Source organism: Musa acuminata, chromosome BXJ3-3, assembly GCF_036884655.1.
Source record: "Musa acuminata AAA Group cultivar baxijiao chromosome BXJ3-3, Cavendish_Baxijiao_AAA, whole genome shotgun sequence".
Classification (NCBI taxonomy): domain Eukaryota; kingdom Viridiplantae; phylum Streptophyta; class Magnoliopsida; order Zingiberales; family Musaceae; genus Musa; species Musa acuminata.
The window spans coordinates 38,760,129-38,775,925 of record NC_088351.1 but is presented as its reverse complement, the minus strand read 5'-3'; the positions used below and the strand labels follow the sequence as shown (position 1 = coordinate 38,775,925).

General features: G+C 40.3%; 3 protein-coding genes across 3 annotated transcripts; all 3 read right to left on the bottom strand.

Moving 5' to 3' along the window:
• Positions 1-203: 203 nt before the first annotated feature.
• On the bottom strand, positions 204-5,469 carry LOC103979858 (calcium-transporting ATPase 10, plasma membrane-type). Its single transcript, XM_009396076.3, has 7 exons — positions 4,955-5,469; positions 4,582-4,636; positions 2,507-4,458; positions 2,260-2,418; positions 1,674-1,845; positions 1,284-1,582; positions 204-766 (listed from the first exon to the last, which is right to left on the bottom strand). The coding sequence occupies exons 1-7, from the start codon at positions 5,129-5,131 to the stop codon at positions 518-520; spliced, it is 3,063 nt and encodes a 1,020-aa protein (XP_009394351.2). The 5' UTR covers positions 5,132-5,469; the 3' UTR covers positions 204-517.
• A 1,600-nt stretch (positions 5,470-7,069) lies between these two features.
• On the bottom strand, positions 7,070-10,913 carry LOC135633061 (small ribosomal subunit protein eS1-like). Its single transcript, XM_065142122.1, has 7 exons — positions 10,804-10,913; positions 10,669-10,716; positions 10,459-10,564; positions 8,051-8,188; positions 7,786-7,971; positions 7,496-7,696; positions 7,070-7,323 (listed from the first exon to the last, which is right to left on the bottom strand). The coding sequence occupies exons 1-7, from the start codon at positions 10,812-10,814 to the stop codon at positions 7,228-7,230; spliced, it is 786 nt and encodes a 261-aa protein (XP_064998194.1). The 5' UTR covers positions 10,815-10,913; the 3' UTR covers positions 7,070-7,227.
• A 2,528-nt stretch (positions 10,914-13,441) lies between these two features.
• LOC103979860 (F-box protein At3g12350) lies at positions 13,442-15,708 on the bottom strand. The gene is made up of 2 exons (XM_009396081.3): positions 14,437-15,708; positions 13,442-14,287 (listed from the first exon to the last, which is right to left on the bottom strand). Exons 1-2 carry the CDS (start codon positions 15,343-15,345, stop codon positions 13,820-13,822), a joined length of 1,377 nt encoding a protein of 458 aa, XP_009394356.2. The 5' UTR covers positions 15,346-15,708; the 3' UTR covers positions 13,442-13,819.
• Positions 15,709-15,797: the final 89 nt, after the last annotated feature.

Sequence of the window (15,797 nt, the reverse complement as noted above, 5' to 3'; positions counted from 1 at the left end):
ACCAGTAGATGCAGAATTTGATTACTTGTATCCCAACTTAAAGCCATACATCAAAAGGCTCTTCTTGTCAGAACCACAAGGAACCACAGATAGTTGATAAGATTTCATCATTTACAACTTTGATACCTTGTAAAATCTTAATGATTAGTCGATCAAAGAACGAAAGCAAGATGAGCAGATCAGAGAAAGGCATCCATAACTAGGTTAATATAAAGATACAGACAGAATCATAATTCAGAATGAAAGAAAATAAATCATCGACCTTATATAGACCCCTTCATAAGGACATGTTTGCCTTTGAACAAGAGGCCCTTCAAGCAACAGCACAAAGTTAACTAGGCCTTAAAGATTAAGAGGAAAAAACAATAAAAGAAAGTTACAATTATTCTGATGTTTTTCTATCACTTTCATGCAACTGGCCCCATGGTCTCCTCATCAAAAACCCATGGAGCTAGGTAGTTTCACAAAAAAAAAAAACTTCAAAAAAAATAGGGTTATCTCCAAAGGCACCGATTCCTTACTTGGATTCCACAGGCACCATTTTGATGACAGCAGCAATGGGCATACCAAGAAACCCAATGAACACACAGACAAGCCACTGTGATAAAGTCAATGGCGTTGTGCTTGCAAAATCTCCAAGAAACTGAACAATTATGAATTGGAAGATGATGGTGCAAGAAATGACAGCCACGAATACATAATTCTCTGATACGTCATGAAAAACATTTATCTTTTCCATCTCTCTGCAGCTGATCTCATTGAACACCTGCACAAGAAAAATCAAGGTATTAGAGCCACATGAGGGCCCTCCAGTTATATAAAAATATGTGCTAAAACAATTTACAGCATAAAATTAAAAAGATACAACCTACTATCCAACTTAAATGACTACATAGCATATGATCCATACCATCTGAAAATGTTTCCAACAGATTTAATTAAAATAGCAGTGAATTTATAGTCACCTGTCACCCAACATCCATGCTAATGCCTTTAGAGCATGTAGATGTCATGGGATCTAGAGCTCTAGTACAAAATGAAATTCTCATTTCAATTAAAAGGATTGCTTGTCAAAACAGCAGTTTGTAGGCAATGGCTTAATGAATGGTGATTTTGAAATGAAAACTATTAGCTTTGTACATGTAAGTTGGTGTCATGTGCCCAAGAATTTTGATTCATAACATATGGATCATAGACCATATCCTTCTATTATATTCATCATATTCTTTCAAAAACATGATAGAACAAAAACAATCATAAGTACATGAGTTTCACGAATTTACCTGACAAAGGACAAAGCAATTGAAAATGAGGGTATTTAGTCCAAGATCAGATTCAGGGCCCTCAAGTCGAAACAGCACTTTCCCCTCTCTCTGGAGATACCATATTACTATAAACTGGTAAAAGGATTGTCCTATGATGTTCCTCCACATTGCATTGCTAATAAAATTGCCTTTTCTTCCAACAGGAGTCCTTTTCATCAATTCATCATTAGGTGGCTCAGTGGCTAATGCAAGTGCCCCAAGTGTATCCATAATCATGTTCACCCAAAGCAGTTGAACAGCAGTGAGGGGAGCATGTCCTAACATAGAGCAAGCACAATGAAATGAACAATGAGGGATATGATCTTAAGGTACACCAGAAATTAGTACCATTGAAGGGGTTAGATTTACCAGTTAAGCAGGCTGAAGAGAAGTTCACTATTAGAGCAACAATATTAACAGTCAGCTGAAACTGTACAAACTTTTGAATGTTTATGTATACAGACCGGCCCCATTTTGCCACAGTTACAATAGTTGAGAAGTTGTCATCAAGAATAATAACGTCAGCACTTTCTTTAGCTACCTGCGTATGACAATAATAATGTCATCAAGATATGTAATCTTTGGAAGAAACAATAACTGGACTTCTTAACTGTAAATAACTTGGCCATCAACAAACTATCGATAATTGTGTATCTATTGATAATTATGAGTTATAAATTGGCAACCTACATTACAGCCTTAACTCTTATATTTGTGGATTGTAGAATCAATAGCACTTCAAAGCTAATTATTTGCCGAGGTCATTAGTATTAGTCAGTTGCGAGAGCAATGCCTCCGGCCATGAGAAATGGGTAGATACTATGGTTGAAGGCACTTTCTTACATGCTCCTTTAGAAGCAAAATGCTTAGAAATTATGTAAGCAAAGAATACTATGTCAATTTCTACAATATCAGAAACAGAATAATTAAAAAATAAACATGCCATAATTACTACCTCAGTCCCTGCAATACCCATTGCAAGGCCAATATCAGCCTCGCGAAGTGCTGGTGCATCATTTGTGCCGTCACCAGTCACAGCAACAACTTCACAGAACACAGTGCGCAGATGCTTCACCAAAGTATGTTTATCGAGAGGTGAAGATCTAGCCATTACCTGGTAAGTTCAACACATTAGCAAGTCAATGATGAAAATTCTAACATGTAAATGTCTGTTTGATGTGTTGAGGTCTAAAAATTAGAACCTGAAGTTTTGGAATCAAATCCCTCATTTCCTCTATACTCTTATTCCTGAACTCAGGACCTTCAATAGCCTGTCCATCATTAGTAAGAATACCACATTCTCGAGCAATAGCCTTTGCTGTGTTTATATTATCCCCTGTAACCATTCTAACTGTAATTCCAGCAGACCTACAAATTGCAACAGACTCTTTTACACCTGGTCGGACAGGATCTTTGATGCCAACAATTCCAATACAAGTGTATCCATCAACAGGGATATGTTCATCAGCTGCAAAACCATTCTCAACTTCCATATAGGCAAGGCACAGAGTGCGAAGTGCTTCGTTAGCAAAACTTTCAATTGCACCGTTCAGATGACCAACTGTTGCTTCATCAAGTGGGACAGCATTACCTGCAGGATCTAAAACTTTACTACAAGCTGCCAATATAATTTCTGAAGCACCTTTACAATGGGCCCGGCATCCTCCTCCTGGAAGCTCGATAACCACTCCCATTCTCTTTTTCATGGAATTAAATGGTTCCACTTTTACAAGCTTAGTTTCTTGGCGCACAGCCTGGAAATCCCCACCGAGCGACAAGCCAAATTCCAACAGTGCAGTCTCAGTTGGTGTTCCAAGAATTTCAAGCTTTCCATATTGGGTGATGACAACTTCTCCACCAGTGTTATTAAAGATAGATTGCATGAGCACTTTTACAACAACATCTGGAACCTGGGAACACATAATTTTGACCTCTTCATGATTACCAACCTCCTTGATACTTCCACATATACAAGCTTTCACTACAGTCATGTGATTGGTTGTTAATGTACCTGTCTTGTCACTGCAAATTGATGTAGATGAGCCCATAGTCTCACAAGCAGCAAGATGGCGGACTAGTGCTCTATCATTCATCATCTTCTTCATGGCAAAAGCAAGGCTCAAGGTTACAGCTAAGGGCAATCCTTCGGGAACTGCAACCACTACAATAGTGACTCCAATGGCAAAATACTCCAGCAACTCCAACGCATCATCTGCTGACCAGGTCCAGTGTGAACCCTCTTGAAACTTGCGTCTAAGTTGTCCTTCAGCTAGCACAGCAAATGTCACAACTGCAAATGCCAATCCAATTTTCCCTATAATAGTTGCAACTCCATTCAGTTTGACCTGTAATGGAGTTTCATCATCTCCTCCCTCGCTGAGGGTGGCCATCAGCTTACCCCATTGTGTTCTCATGCCAACAGTAGTTACTAGCATTTTACAGGATCCATCTTGGACCTTAGTTCCAGAGAGAAGAAATGGGTTGTCAACATTCACAGCAACAGGTTCACTCTCTCCTGTAAGACTAGATTCATTAATCAACAAGGAAAATCCAGACACAAACAACCCATCAGCAGGAACTTGATCTCCAATGGCAAGGTGAACTATATCACCAGGAAGTAGATCATATATCGAAAGTTTCTGCCTAAATCCTTCCCGTGTAACCTGTATGGATATCTTCTTTTTCTCTTTATCCAAATCTCTGAACTGTAAAGACTGTCGATAATCACTAGTTGCAGTCACAAAGACAACTAAAAGTATGCTACTGACAATTCCAAGGCCATCATGTGCACCTTTTGGCCATCCTTCTGTGGCAATGCCAACAACTAGAGAAACAACAGCACACACGGCAAGGATCATGAGAGTCATGTCTTGAAGCGCTTCCCAGACGAATACCCAAAAACTCCGAACCTCGCTCTCCGTGAATTTATTCACTCCATAAACATTTTGCCTGCGTCTCAAACTCTCATCAGCAGTAGTTAGACCGTTGGTAATGGATGTGGAGAGTTTGTCTGCAACACCATCTATACCACCATGTATCTTCAACTTCTTCACATCATGGCCTTCAACTATGGAGCTCAGTTCATCAGCGCAAATTTGGAAGCCTGCTTCCTTCACTTCATTAGGTACAGTGTATTCACTCTGCAATGCTATACCTGAACACATTTGTTGATGCACAATTGAAACAAAAGACTGAAGAAGAAAAATCCTTGAAGCCAAAAGTGCAATCATGCTTCCATGACAAAAAAGGAACTACATTTTGACAACTGACAGATTACCATGGATAAATTGCAATGCAGCTTTTGAAACCAGAACGGCAACTCGTAACTTCTCCTGGAACACATAACATGAAAAATCAATCTCTCCCGTAGAGATAGAAGAGTGTAATGCATAGAGTCAATGCCAGACTTTTATGTAAATGGGAAAGCACAACAACAACTTCAGCATATTTCTTACTGGTATGAATGCCTGTAATGGATGTCTAGTAGCATAACAGGAGCACAATGAAAGGGAGATGCTTTCCAAGTAAACGAGAAGTTTGGCATCAGATATGAAACCCAGAGAACAAACAGGTGATCGACTCAAGAGGACCAATCTATTAAGGATCAGTGATGTTGGTTGTCACAACGAGGAAAGAAGCTAGGGCTGGACCTGATTCGACCGCATCATGGCGGCGGCCTCGGAGCGCTTGGAGAGGTTGGCAGTGAAGCGGAAGCGGCGCTTGGGGTTCTTGACGACGCCGACGAGCTTCCTCCATCGCTGGAGCGACTCCTCCGGCGAGTTCTTCGACTTCACCCCACCGAAGTTCTGGTTCAGGTAGCTCTCCATCCTCCCCCCTCGCTCCCTCCTCCTCCTCCCCCTCCTCCCCCCCAGCGCCCTCAATGACTACACGAGAAATAGCGAAGTGAGAACGGAACGAGGAGGAAGAGGAGGGAGGAGCCGCAGTCGGAGTAGCTATTGCGTAGTTCCTACGAAGCACTCGGTGCGTAGAGGAAGCGAGAAGGGAGTTAGCTCATTGCGAGGGAGAAGGAGAGGAGGAGGAGAAGAAGGAAGGAGATTTGGATCCGCAATGGGCTGAAGAGAGGGCCACGTTACGATCGCATTTGGAGGAGGAAGTCGCCGGAAACTGCGGGGAGGAGCCGAAGAAGAGTTCCCGGTTCGCTTGTGGCGACGGGTTCGCCTTCCTTTACCAGAAAGCTCGTGGGAGTGACCGACCCATCACGTGATGTGTTGGCTCACCGGTTTGATGAAATGAGTCGCGTTTGGGTCAACCGGTATGGTTAGCACATTCGATCCAAATTGATCGACTTAATAATCTAATTAGGTCGACGAGTTGAGCCCAACCCAACATCGTATCGACGCATCTGACCCATTAAACTCATCTATTAATATTCCAAATGTAATTTTTATTTTTATTTTTATTTTTATCAACGCGTGCTAATTTAGCTCGACCAGAGTCGACTGAGCCGATTCGACCCAACCCAGTTTGATTCACTAACTGATTCGATCCTCGACATAACAAGTCTGATAACATAATATTAAACATAAAATTAAGTATCATTTTTTAAGGTAAATAATACAAAAAATATATTTTAATAATTTATCGTAAAATTTTGAATTAAAACCTGTTAACTAAATTAAATCTTTATTAAGTAAAATTCTGCTATCTTTATCATCTAATTAAATTTATTAAATTTTTATGAACTAAATTAATTGACACTAATAATCTAATTAATTATCATGAATAAGTCCAATTTGGACTGAAATTTAACGACCAAAATATCAAAATCTTATGAGCTAATTACATATGATAATCCCCTTTATTTAGTTAGAGGTCTTTTAATCTCTGCACTTTAAAAAATTATATTAACATTTTTATATTTACAAAAGTGAACATTTCAGTTGATAGTGATCGACAATAATGTCATTGGGGGTCATGGGTGAGTGTTATGCATCAACGTCGATCAGATATGCGGGCCACTCTACATATGCATCAAAGTCGATGCAATTACCAAACGACCCTCTCGTCGCTCGACATTTGCGTCGGCATAACTTAGTAATTATGTCAGCGGTGATATAATTGTTAAGCGACATCGCTTTGTATGTAGTTGCCGAGCGACACCGCTCTACATCTATATCTACACTAATGCATATGCCAAGCGACGAAAGGTTGTCGATACAGATGTCGAGCAACATCGCTTGACAACTTCATCAACGTCAATGCAAATGCAGAACGACACCACTCAAAAACTAAATGCAGAACGACACCACTCAACGACTTCTTTCAACTCTCAACAACTGCATAATACTAACGTAAATACAAAACAATAAAATAACCATTCAACAATTCCATATGCATTCTTATCCACAACAAAATTCTTATCCACAACAATCATCTCCCACCCTCAACGACTTCATCCCTCCACCAACTAAAATATCATAATTATATTTTTACTTTTTATTTTTATATTTTCGTTAATAAAACTAATAATATTAGGATATATAGACCTATATGTTTTACCAATATAACTCTTTAAAATATAAAATCGAGATGATAAAAAATAACTAATTAGAGAGAATAATATGTATTTAGCTTCAATCTTACCCACTTATAATCATATATAAAAACAACAAAACAATAAACTATCCCGAAAAAGAGTGGAGCAAACGATTTAGATTTAATTCCCTTCGACCTGAAACTATAACGGGCCACGACATCAGCACTCCCCATTTGTTATGAAGATTAAGAAAACAACACAGAACAAGTAAACTTAAAAAACATATGATAAGCATCACCTTAAAAGTTGAAGACAATTACTCGAAATAAAATGAGGAAAACAATAGTCAAGACTGCATCCCGCACAAAATCTGCTAAAGAAATGATTGCTATCTCGACAAAAGAAAATATCAAAGCAAACGTAGGTTTAGGCTCCAACAACTTCTGCTTCACCTTCCATCTGGACATCTTCTGCAGGTCTCTCCATTTTGACACCCACATCCTCCTTGTAGTCACCATGAACCTATCAAATCAAAATCCAACTACTTTGAGACTACTCGACTTTACAGACCGAAATCACACAGTACATCAGATTCATACATTTGGATCTTAAAATGACATCCAAAGTTCAAAGAAAGTGAGAAGCTGTATATAACAATTATATTGACTTATTGAGAAAGGCATATAGAAAGTACCTCCATGAGTTTCCCTAAATCAAACTTGGGAGCCTTCAGGATTTTGACTTTGCGAATAAACACATTCTGCAATGGGAAAATGCTGGCCGTTGCTTTCTCAATCTCCTTTCCAATGACCTCGGGAATGAATTTCAGTACCAAATCCTTCAGATCGCATGAGGAAGCTTGATTAACCATAATTTCTCTCATCTTGCGACGTATCTGAAAACAATTTTGAAATGATACTATTTATTATTCATTCCACAATTGTCCATTAAAAAGATTTAGTTTGCATAGTGAAATGAACTTACCTGTCTGATCTGACTAGATTGGGCATAACAGGTGCGCTTGACCTGATTTGGACGTCTCTTGGTGAAGCCGATACAGAACAAGCGCAAAGTGTAATTGTCAGTAGTCTTCACATCAACATGTGCTTCAATCAGTGTCTGCCACTTCCGAACTAAGTATCTGACCTTGTCAGTTGTGAGGTCCATGCCCTAGAAGAAAGCCAAAGACATTAACACCAACAACATAGCATCTATGAAGTTAAATAATACAACAGAGTCACAGATATACCCAGAAGTTAGTTAGGACATTCTTTCCTTGCACATCCTCTGCACGAAGCCGGATCTTCCTGTGGGCTTGATCCTCATCGTTCTGAAGGTCAGCTAAAGAAACTTCAAAGACTCTGTGTTTAAGACCCTCAGAAGCAATCTGAAACAAAAAGAAACCTAATCTGGTGAGCGGCTGTCTATCAAGAAAAAAATTGGTAATACATTGCAATCACAGAACTACGAAACATGAAATCACAATAACTCAAATCACGTGAATCTACAACGAAGCAATGAATCAGTATAGATGCAGAACAATAGACAATCAAATTAAAGCAACGAAAGAAGTACAAACACTAATGCAAATGTCTGCAATGATAATCTAGGCGTACGTATCAGAAAGGTGCCTTTGGTGTGCGTATATTCTCCCAGTCTAGGCATGACATAACCACTGAAACAAAGTATCAATGAAAAGTAGCCCAATATGATCAAACAGAAGGACACTTATGTTCCAGGGAAACCAATATCTTCAGAGGCCATGAACCAACCACACCTGAAGCAAAATCATTTATGGGTGTCGGCTTCTGTCGGTCTGCCCACAAGCTGTAAACACAAGCATCCATGTAACCCCTATCTCAACAGGTAGTAACTACCCATTGAAATGACAGCTCTAATATCAACCGAGTTAATTAATGAAGCTTTGGTGAATAGAAAATGGCCTGGCACAATATGATTAAAAAGATGGACACTTGAGTTCCAGGAAACCAAAATCCTAATAGACTATGTTCACTGGTGCCGGCTTCTGTCCACAAGCTGAAAAACACAAGCATCCACTTAACACACTCTCTCAACAGGTAATAACAACACATTCAAATGACAGATCAAACATTAACTAAGTTAATTGCAGAGACTTTGGTGACCAGCAAATGGCCTGGCCGTCTGCACAGGCCATTTATATCATAACTAGTTTTACTAGTTTCGTAAACTAGTAAACTAGTTTACAACGCCCTTAACATTTACTAGTTTCGTAGGATGGTGCGGAGTGTTAGCTAGTACAATGCTCTAGGATATTGTCTAGGGTGGGTTCCCTGTCTTATTTCGTGACAGTGTTATGTGGCAACTTCTGGCCACGACGGACCACCTCGAACCCTTTGTTGCGCAACTGTTTAAAGCTTATGAAGTTTATGCTTGCAAAAATGTCTGCTTGTGGGAACCCGAGTTAAACGTTTACTCTAACCCATCTTCTCTTAAGGAACCATAAGAGATTTTGGGGATACTGATCATTTGTAAACAGACAAGCAAGGGTACCACACAACTTAGGCAAAACCAACTAAGTCAATGGCATACAGATAGAGTATAGATCATATTCCAACTTACATACAAGAATTGCCTACAATGTTTTTCTTGTCCTCCTATTTGCGATTGAGATTTTACATCCAGCTACTTACCCCATCCCTCTGTGTTATCATCTTAAGATTACTTGCATGACACAATATTTTGAAATATTTATTGGAGAGCAACATCAGCTTCTTCTACGACCACAGGAACAAATACCACTGGTTAATTATGTCCCAGGAGCACTTGGATTGATCATAATCATTTTGAATATGCTAAGGAATTAGCTCTTATGAGCAATTCAAACAGATGATTTTCTTCAGACTCCAGAGTTATGGTTGCATTCCACGACAGCTAGCTTCATAAAGTCACAAAACAAGACTCCCGTAACATTGTTTTCTGTGAGTCAAAGTCTTCAAGATCCAAAGTTGATGTTTGACCATGACAGACAGTTGTCAAAGATAAGTGGTGAAGTGTTACAAGAAAAAAAAAGAAAGGATCAGGTTAGACAACAATTCAGTTGAACAAAGTCACGTGATGGTCTTATCAATACATAGATCTCCCAAATGATCATCTAGAATGTAAACTACTTCAACAAGAGTTTGAAGTACTGGATAATCAAACTTGAACTTTACAGTCATCCCAAGTTCAGACCCAATAATTTTTCTTATTTTCTCTGCAAACCTCTTCTTCTCTATGGCTATCCTAATAAAGCATCTGCAATGAAACTATACAATTTGTAATTCTCATGATCTCATAATGAAAGCTATTTAGTAAATTAAACAGTATCTATTTTGTGCTATCTACAACTTCTCATTTTAAGACATGTATAGCTAAAAGCAGACATAGGAATCGAAAGCTGCTTGGCTTCTTGCGCTAAAACATACAAGAAGCATTTTAACTGTGAGTTAAGAAAGGGGTTTGTTTGCTTCAAGAATGAAGCAATAAAATCTCCGTCTTACAAACAGCTGTGCTTACAATTCCATCACCATGTGAATCAAAGAATATTAACACTACCATAAGCTAACAGAAGTCCAACAGAATTGAGGGAACCGATCCAACTGGAGGAATTCAAAAACAATGATCAGAGTGACAGACCTTAGTGCCCTGCGTCCTCGAGACTAGTGTCTTGCCGATGTTCCTCACGTTGAAGACCGACGGCGCTTTGATGTCGTACCAGTCCTTCTTAGCGAAGGGATCAACCCTGCAACATATCAACCAGATAAAAAGCCAGATCACTATTTGCACGAGATGGATACGAACCCGATTGAGAACGGGCAAAGAGGAAAGCTAGGGAGTGAAAATTACGCCTTCTTCTTCCCTCCCTTCTTTCCCTTGGATATCCTCTTGTTCTTCCTGAGACACCGATCGGAGACAGAGAAAACGGTGAGAAATGGAGGAAACTGAAAGCTGTAGAAAGAAGGATCAGTACGAAATCCTCACCCGACCGCCATCTTTGCTCCTCTTCCTCCTAGGGTTTTAGCGCGAGGGGGCGGCGAAAGATGCGAGGGTTTGCCCTAAAAGATAGGAACACCGAAGCACTTTATAGACACGACCGCTTCGAATCGTGATGAAGGATGGCAGGTCAATCTGACGGTCGATAAGCCACGATCAAAGACAGCCTTCTGGGCCGCCTTGAGGCCCAATAATACCTGAATTAATAATATAATTAAATCATAATCTCCTTAACCATTTGGCTGACAACAATTACAGCTAATTAATCAGGTTTAGTTCATTATTTGATGTTTCGTTCGGCATAGGTCCGTGAAATGATACAACGGATCGTCAAAGACAACTAAAAACATATAATAGGGCTAATGTTGGTGAGCCCGCTTCACCTTCGTGCAGTCATCCATCACGTATATATAATACCAATAATATATACCGATTTGACCAACAACTTTATGGATCCATATGCGAGACAACAATCTTAGCAAGTTAACTAAGGTTATAATCTCTATACTTCAAAAAACAAATACTAGCATCTCTATAATTATAAAAGTAAAATATTTAGATCCATTTATTCTAACATCATCGATTTTATCAATAAAAATACGAAAACAAAAAATAAAAAATAATAATAATTTTAATATTTCAATTGGTAATGACAGACTACAACGATGATAATAATTGACGATACCGTTGAGGGTCACAAGTGACAACGAGAGGCTCAAGCAATATCGCTCGACATCTGCATCGATGATCCTTTCATTGCTCAACAACTACTTCATTGTTACCGACACAATTATCGAACGATGTTGCTCTGTATTTGTATCGACGTCAATGCTAAGTAACCCTCACCTCTCATCGTTACTCTTCTCATCCACATCAACCACCAGCGATCCTTAGTAGCACCAACGTCATGTCATTCATCATCACCAACTAAGATGTTAAGATTATTTTTTTATCCTTTATTTTTTGTGTTACCATCGATAAAACCAAAAATATTAAGACAAATGAATTAGATATTTTATTTTTATAATTATAGAAATATCAATATAACTCTAGGATCAAAACACAGTGATTAACTACATATAGTAACCTACAATTAACCCTTAAAATATCAAAAGAAAAATTGAATGTAAATCAAATGGGTTGATGTATATGGCCATTTGTGGGCCAACAATTTCGGAACACTCTTAAGGATAACATTTAGCATAACCCTACAAGAAGGTGACATCCATCATTATCGCAGTTGAGAACAAGAAAGAAGGCGACAGCTGATGTTACAACAACTAGCATCTTGCTTTGTAAAGCTAGAAATGATCTTGCACGCGTACACACATGCATTAAGTATCAACAAGCATGGGGAAAACTATTAGAAGATGATCAACATAGTGATAAAACTGTGGACTGGAAATGACAGACAAATCATTTTAAATAGACATGTCATAAGTATCTCAAGTAATGTTGGTGATTATAGATGAAGCAAATTACAAATGTAGAAGAATATGTGGGTCTCCCACGATTGAATGAATCCATTCCACACAATGTACTTCATCATTGGAAGAGGAGGAACACAAAGCATCTGGCCAATCTCAATTATCTAGGTACATTAATAGGCCATAAACATGCAGAAAACCTACCATTCTCTTGGTCTGCTTACATGAAAATGAAATTAATGCAAGAATAGAAGCTGACCATCAAGAATAGAAGGCCACATTTCCTTGAAGAAAACATTAACTTAACTTATTAGTGATTATAGATGAAGCATACTCTACAAATTTACAAAATTATGACTGTTTCTTGCAAGTTAAGCCTTAAGACAGTTCCAATGTTTTAACCTCAAAGTTGATAACTCAACTAAAAGAAGTAAGAAACATAGTGCAGCAAGAGCCTTATGTCCATGTGATAGTTATATATAGGTGGCCTTGTATGCAGCTTGCTACATGCTAAAGAATGAGATAATATATACTTCTATTGAAGAAATGTCAAGTGATTGAATTCATGGTAATTGCCAGTAGCATTTGCGTAGGAAAAGGGACTTGCAGATAGCATTTGTTCACTATAAGAACAATGGAGAACACCACAAAGTACATTTATTTTCAAGCTCAAGAATTGCACAAGCAGGATTAAGTATGTAGAGTTGCTAAAGAAATGAATACCTAAGGAAAAAAGATGGATTGCATGGGCATGACCCTCAAAGTTGAACAGCGGTTTCATTCAATTAGTTATATTTTCAACTAATCTATCGACAACATATCTAAATTTTCTCAACAAGCTTTACAAAATAACAAGAAGCTAATTAAATAATTTTGCCCTAAATAAAGCACATTATCACATCACTCCAATGAGCTTAGTCTGACTAAATAAAACAATCATACCAATAACTATAGAGAGCTAATTAAATCTGAAAAAAACATTTAGATTTGTATAATAAAGGATTTAAAAAGAATCTGGAGATAACAGCTTTGTGCTTATGGCTCTAGTAAGAAAAACTGGAAAAACAGGCAAGGGACAAAATTACAATCACTGAAATTATTCGAAAAATGTGAACTGTGTTACATTCATCACATAAACATTGTTCACTTCAACTTTTTTTACGAGAGTACTAAAAAGGACCATCCCATGCTCACAAAAGGAAGAACAAGCAGAAACTTACCATCAATCAATAATAGGGTTTGTAAGATTACATGTTCATGAAAAAAAAATTGAGGAAAAGAACAATCTTCATATTACATATTTACTACTTATATTCACAGTCTGCATTTCTGCATACTTGCCAATGTCGCTAGACTAGACAAGCACAACCATAGTACAAAATAGGAAGGTATACCTCATTTTGTTTGTGCTTACAACATACCTTACAACATACCATTATGAATTCTGCACTTGCCTGAGCCTCCCGGAAATGTTTGACTTATTTAAACACCAACATAGTGCAATGTCAAGAGGGATAGGATTGTGAATTATTAGTATATGTAGCTATAATTTATACAGAAGGAAACTAAGGAACAGTTTATAAACTGGAAAGATTGCAGAAATGCTCTACAGGATCAAGGAGAGACCCATTTAAGGCGATTTGCTTCAGGTCGATGGTATAATTATTACGAAGGAATCCAAACCCAAAGGTTCCATCATCATACTCCCATATCCTACCCTCCACGTTTCTTGGATCACCGGAAGAACCAGATAGGCTTGGAATTACCAAGTCATAGCTAGAGTTGATACGGAGTATGCGTGAGACAACTTCGCTCCTTATGCTTTTCCAATTTGAAGCCACGGGACGGATATGCTCGCGGCTTCCATACAAATCCTGTTCCTCTATGGGAAATGGTGATTCAAGAAATGCAGTGCTTGAAGTCCAGAAAACAGGAGAATAACCCGAGAATTGTTCCCCTGCTTCGCTGACCCTCCGGCAAGTGATTCCACCAACATCATCATAGGTGACGAGGTAGAACTCAAGGACCATGTCCTCGGAAATGCCCTATTGGAGGAAATGTTGTTTCAAAGACTTGCACTGATCGAAAGTAAAAGCAAACAATAAATTCATGTAGAATACTCTCAGTATCTCTAGGGGGCTGCAAAAGCAAAGATATTCCAAACATAAAACAAGGAGGAAAGAGAAGCAAGCACCTTCCACAAGCCCTGTAAAGGCCGTTCCACGGTGGGATAGTAGTTGTTGATCTTCACGAAATGCTGTGTGTCCCATCGCCGCCTTCCAAAGCGCTCCCTTTCCTTCTTCCTCTGCCTTCTCAAAGCCTTATCACTACCAGGGCTCGTTCGGTTAGCAAAGTACCGATAGATCTCTGACAACAATCGGTCTGGAGGGGACGTGCCCTCGGTTCCCAGCACCTCCACGGGAAACCCATTGGAATCTTCTGCCCAAGCATCCGCGTAGTAGCTTCGATTCTCCTCCACCACAAAGTGGTTGCAGCCCATGAAGCTAACGGTCACGGGCAGCAAGTCAGGATCTGAGAGGCCCGAGGATGAGATCGAGGAGTCCGACACCGAGCCCAGCATGTCTGAAGTCGACTGGAAGCGACAGCCAGGGTGGAGGAAGTTGACAGGCTCGCCGTTGGGCGAGAGGCCCAGCCAGAGAAAGGGCACCTTGAGGACGCCGTATCCATCGCCGGTGGCCTCAGGCGACGGGGAGACGCGGAACCCGGCGATGTAGGAGGGGCCCCACTCGAAGAAGACGAGGGGCGGCGTGCCGGGGCCGCCGTGGCCGATGCGGCGCCAGAACCCGATGAGGTGCTCCCAGCGGTCGAGGGCCTTGTAGAGGCGCGCGAAGGGGGCACGGCGACCGAAGGCGGAGGGGGATGACCACGATCGGGGGCGGGTTCTGGAGACCCAGCGGCGCTCGCACATGGCGAGCCAGAGGGGGCTGTCGGGGGCGGCAGCGCCACAGAGGGCAGCGAACCTGCGGGAGGTGCACGCGAAGGCGGCGACCTCAGCGGGGGAGAGGAAGGAGAGAATGTTGAGCTGGACGTCCTCCGGGAAGTCAGAGAACGACATCGCCGGCGCCGGATGCGGCGAAGCCATGTCTTCGGGGCAGGCGTTAAGGTTAGGTATCCGGGTGATTGGGATTCGGGATCCAAGAAATGAAGGAATTCGATCGACTTGGAGGGAGGAATTGTGGAGTTTTCGGAGTCGTAAGCACGAGAGAGAGAGAGAGGGGAACGGCGACGTTTGTTGGCTTCCCAGAGATCTCCGAGCGAAGGAATATTCGAGGAACTTCGAGTAATTGGGAAGGCTTCATGGCCTGAGACGTGGCTCGGGTCAGACGGGACCAGGAACAGCTGCTTCGGAACCGAAGCAAATGCCAAGTCGCGCACGGTCCGACCCCACCCAAACCCATCCCTCGGAAGGATTGACTCATTTCTGGGCTCCTCTGGAGACCCAATTCTTGACGTATTAGATTCCAAGTGCTGTGTTGATTGATTGCTGAGAGATGTCAAGCGTGGGGTCCAATTCTCTCGAGAGAATAAACTTGC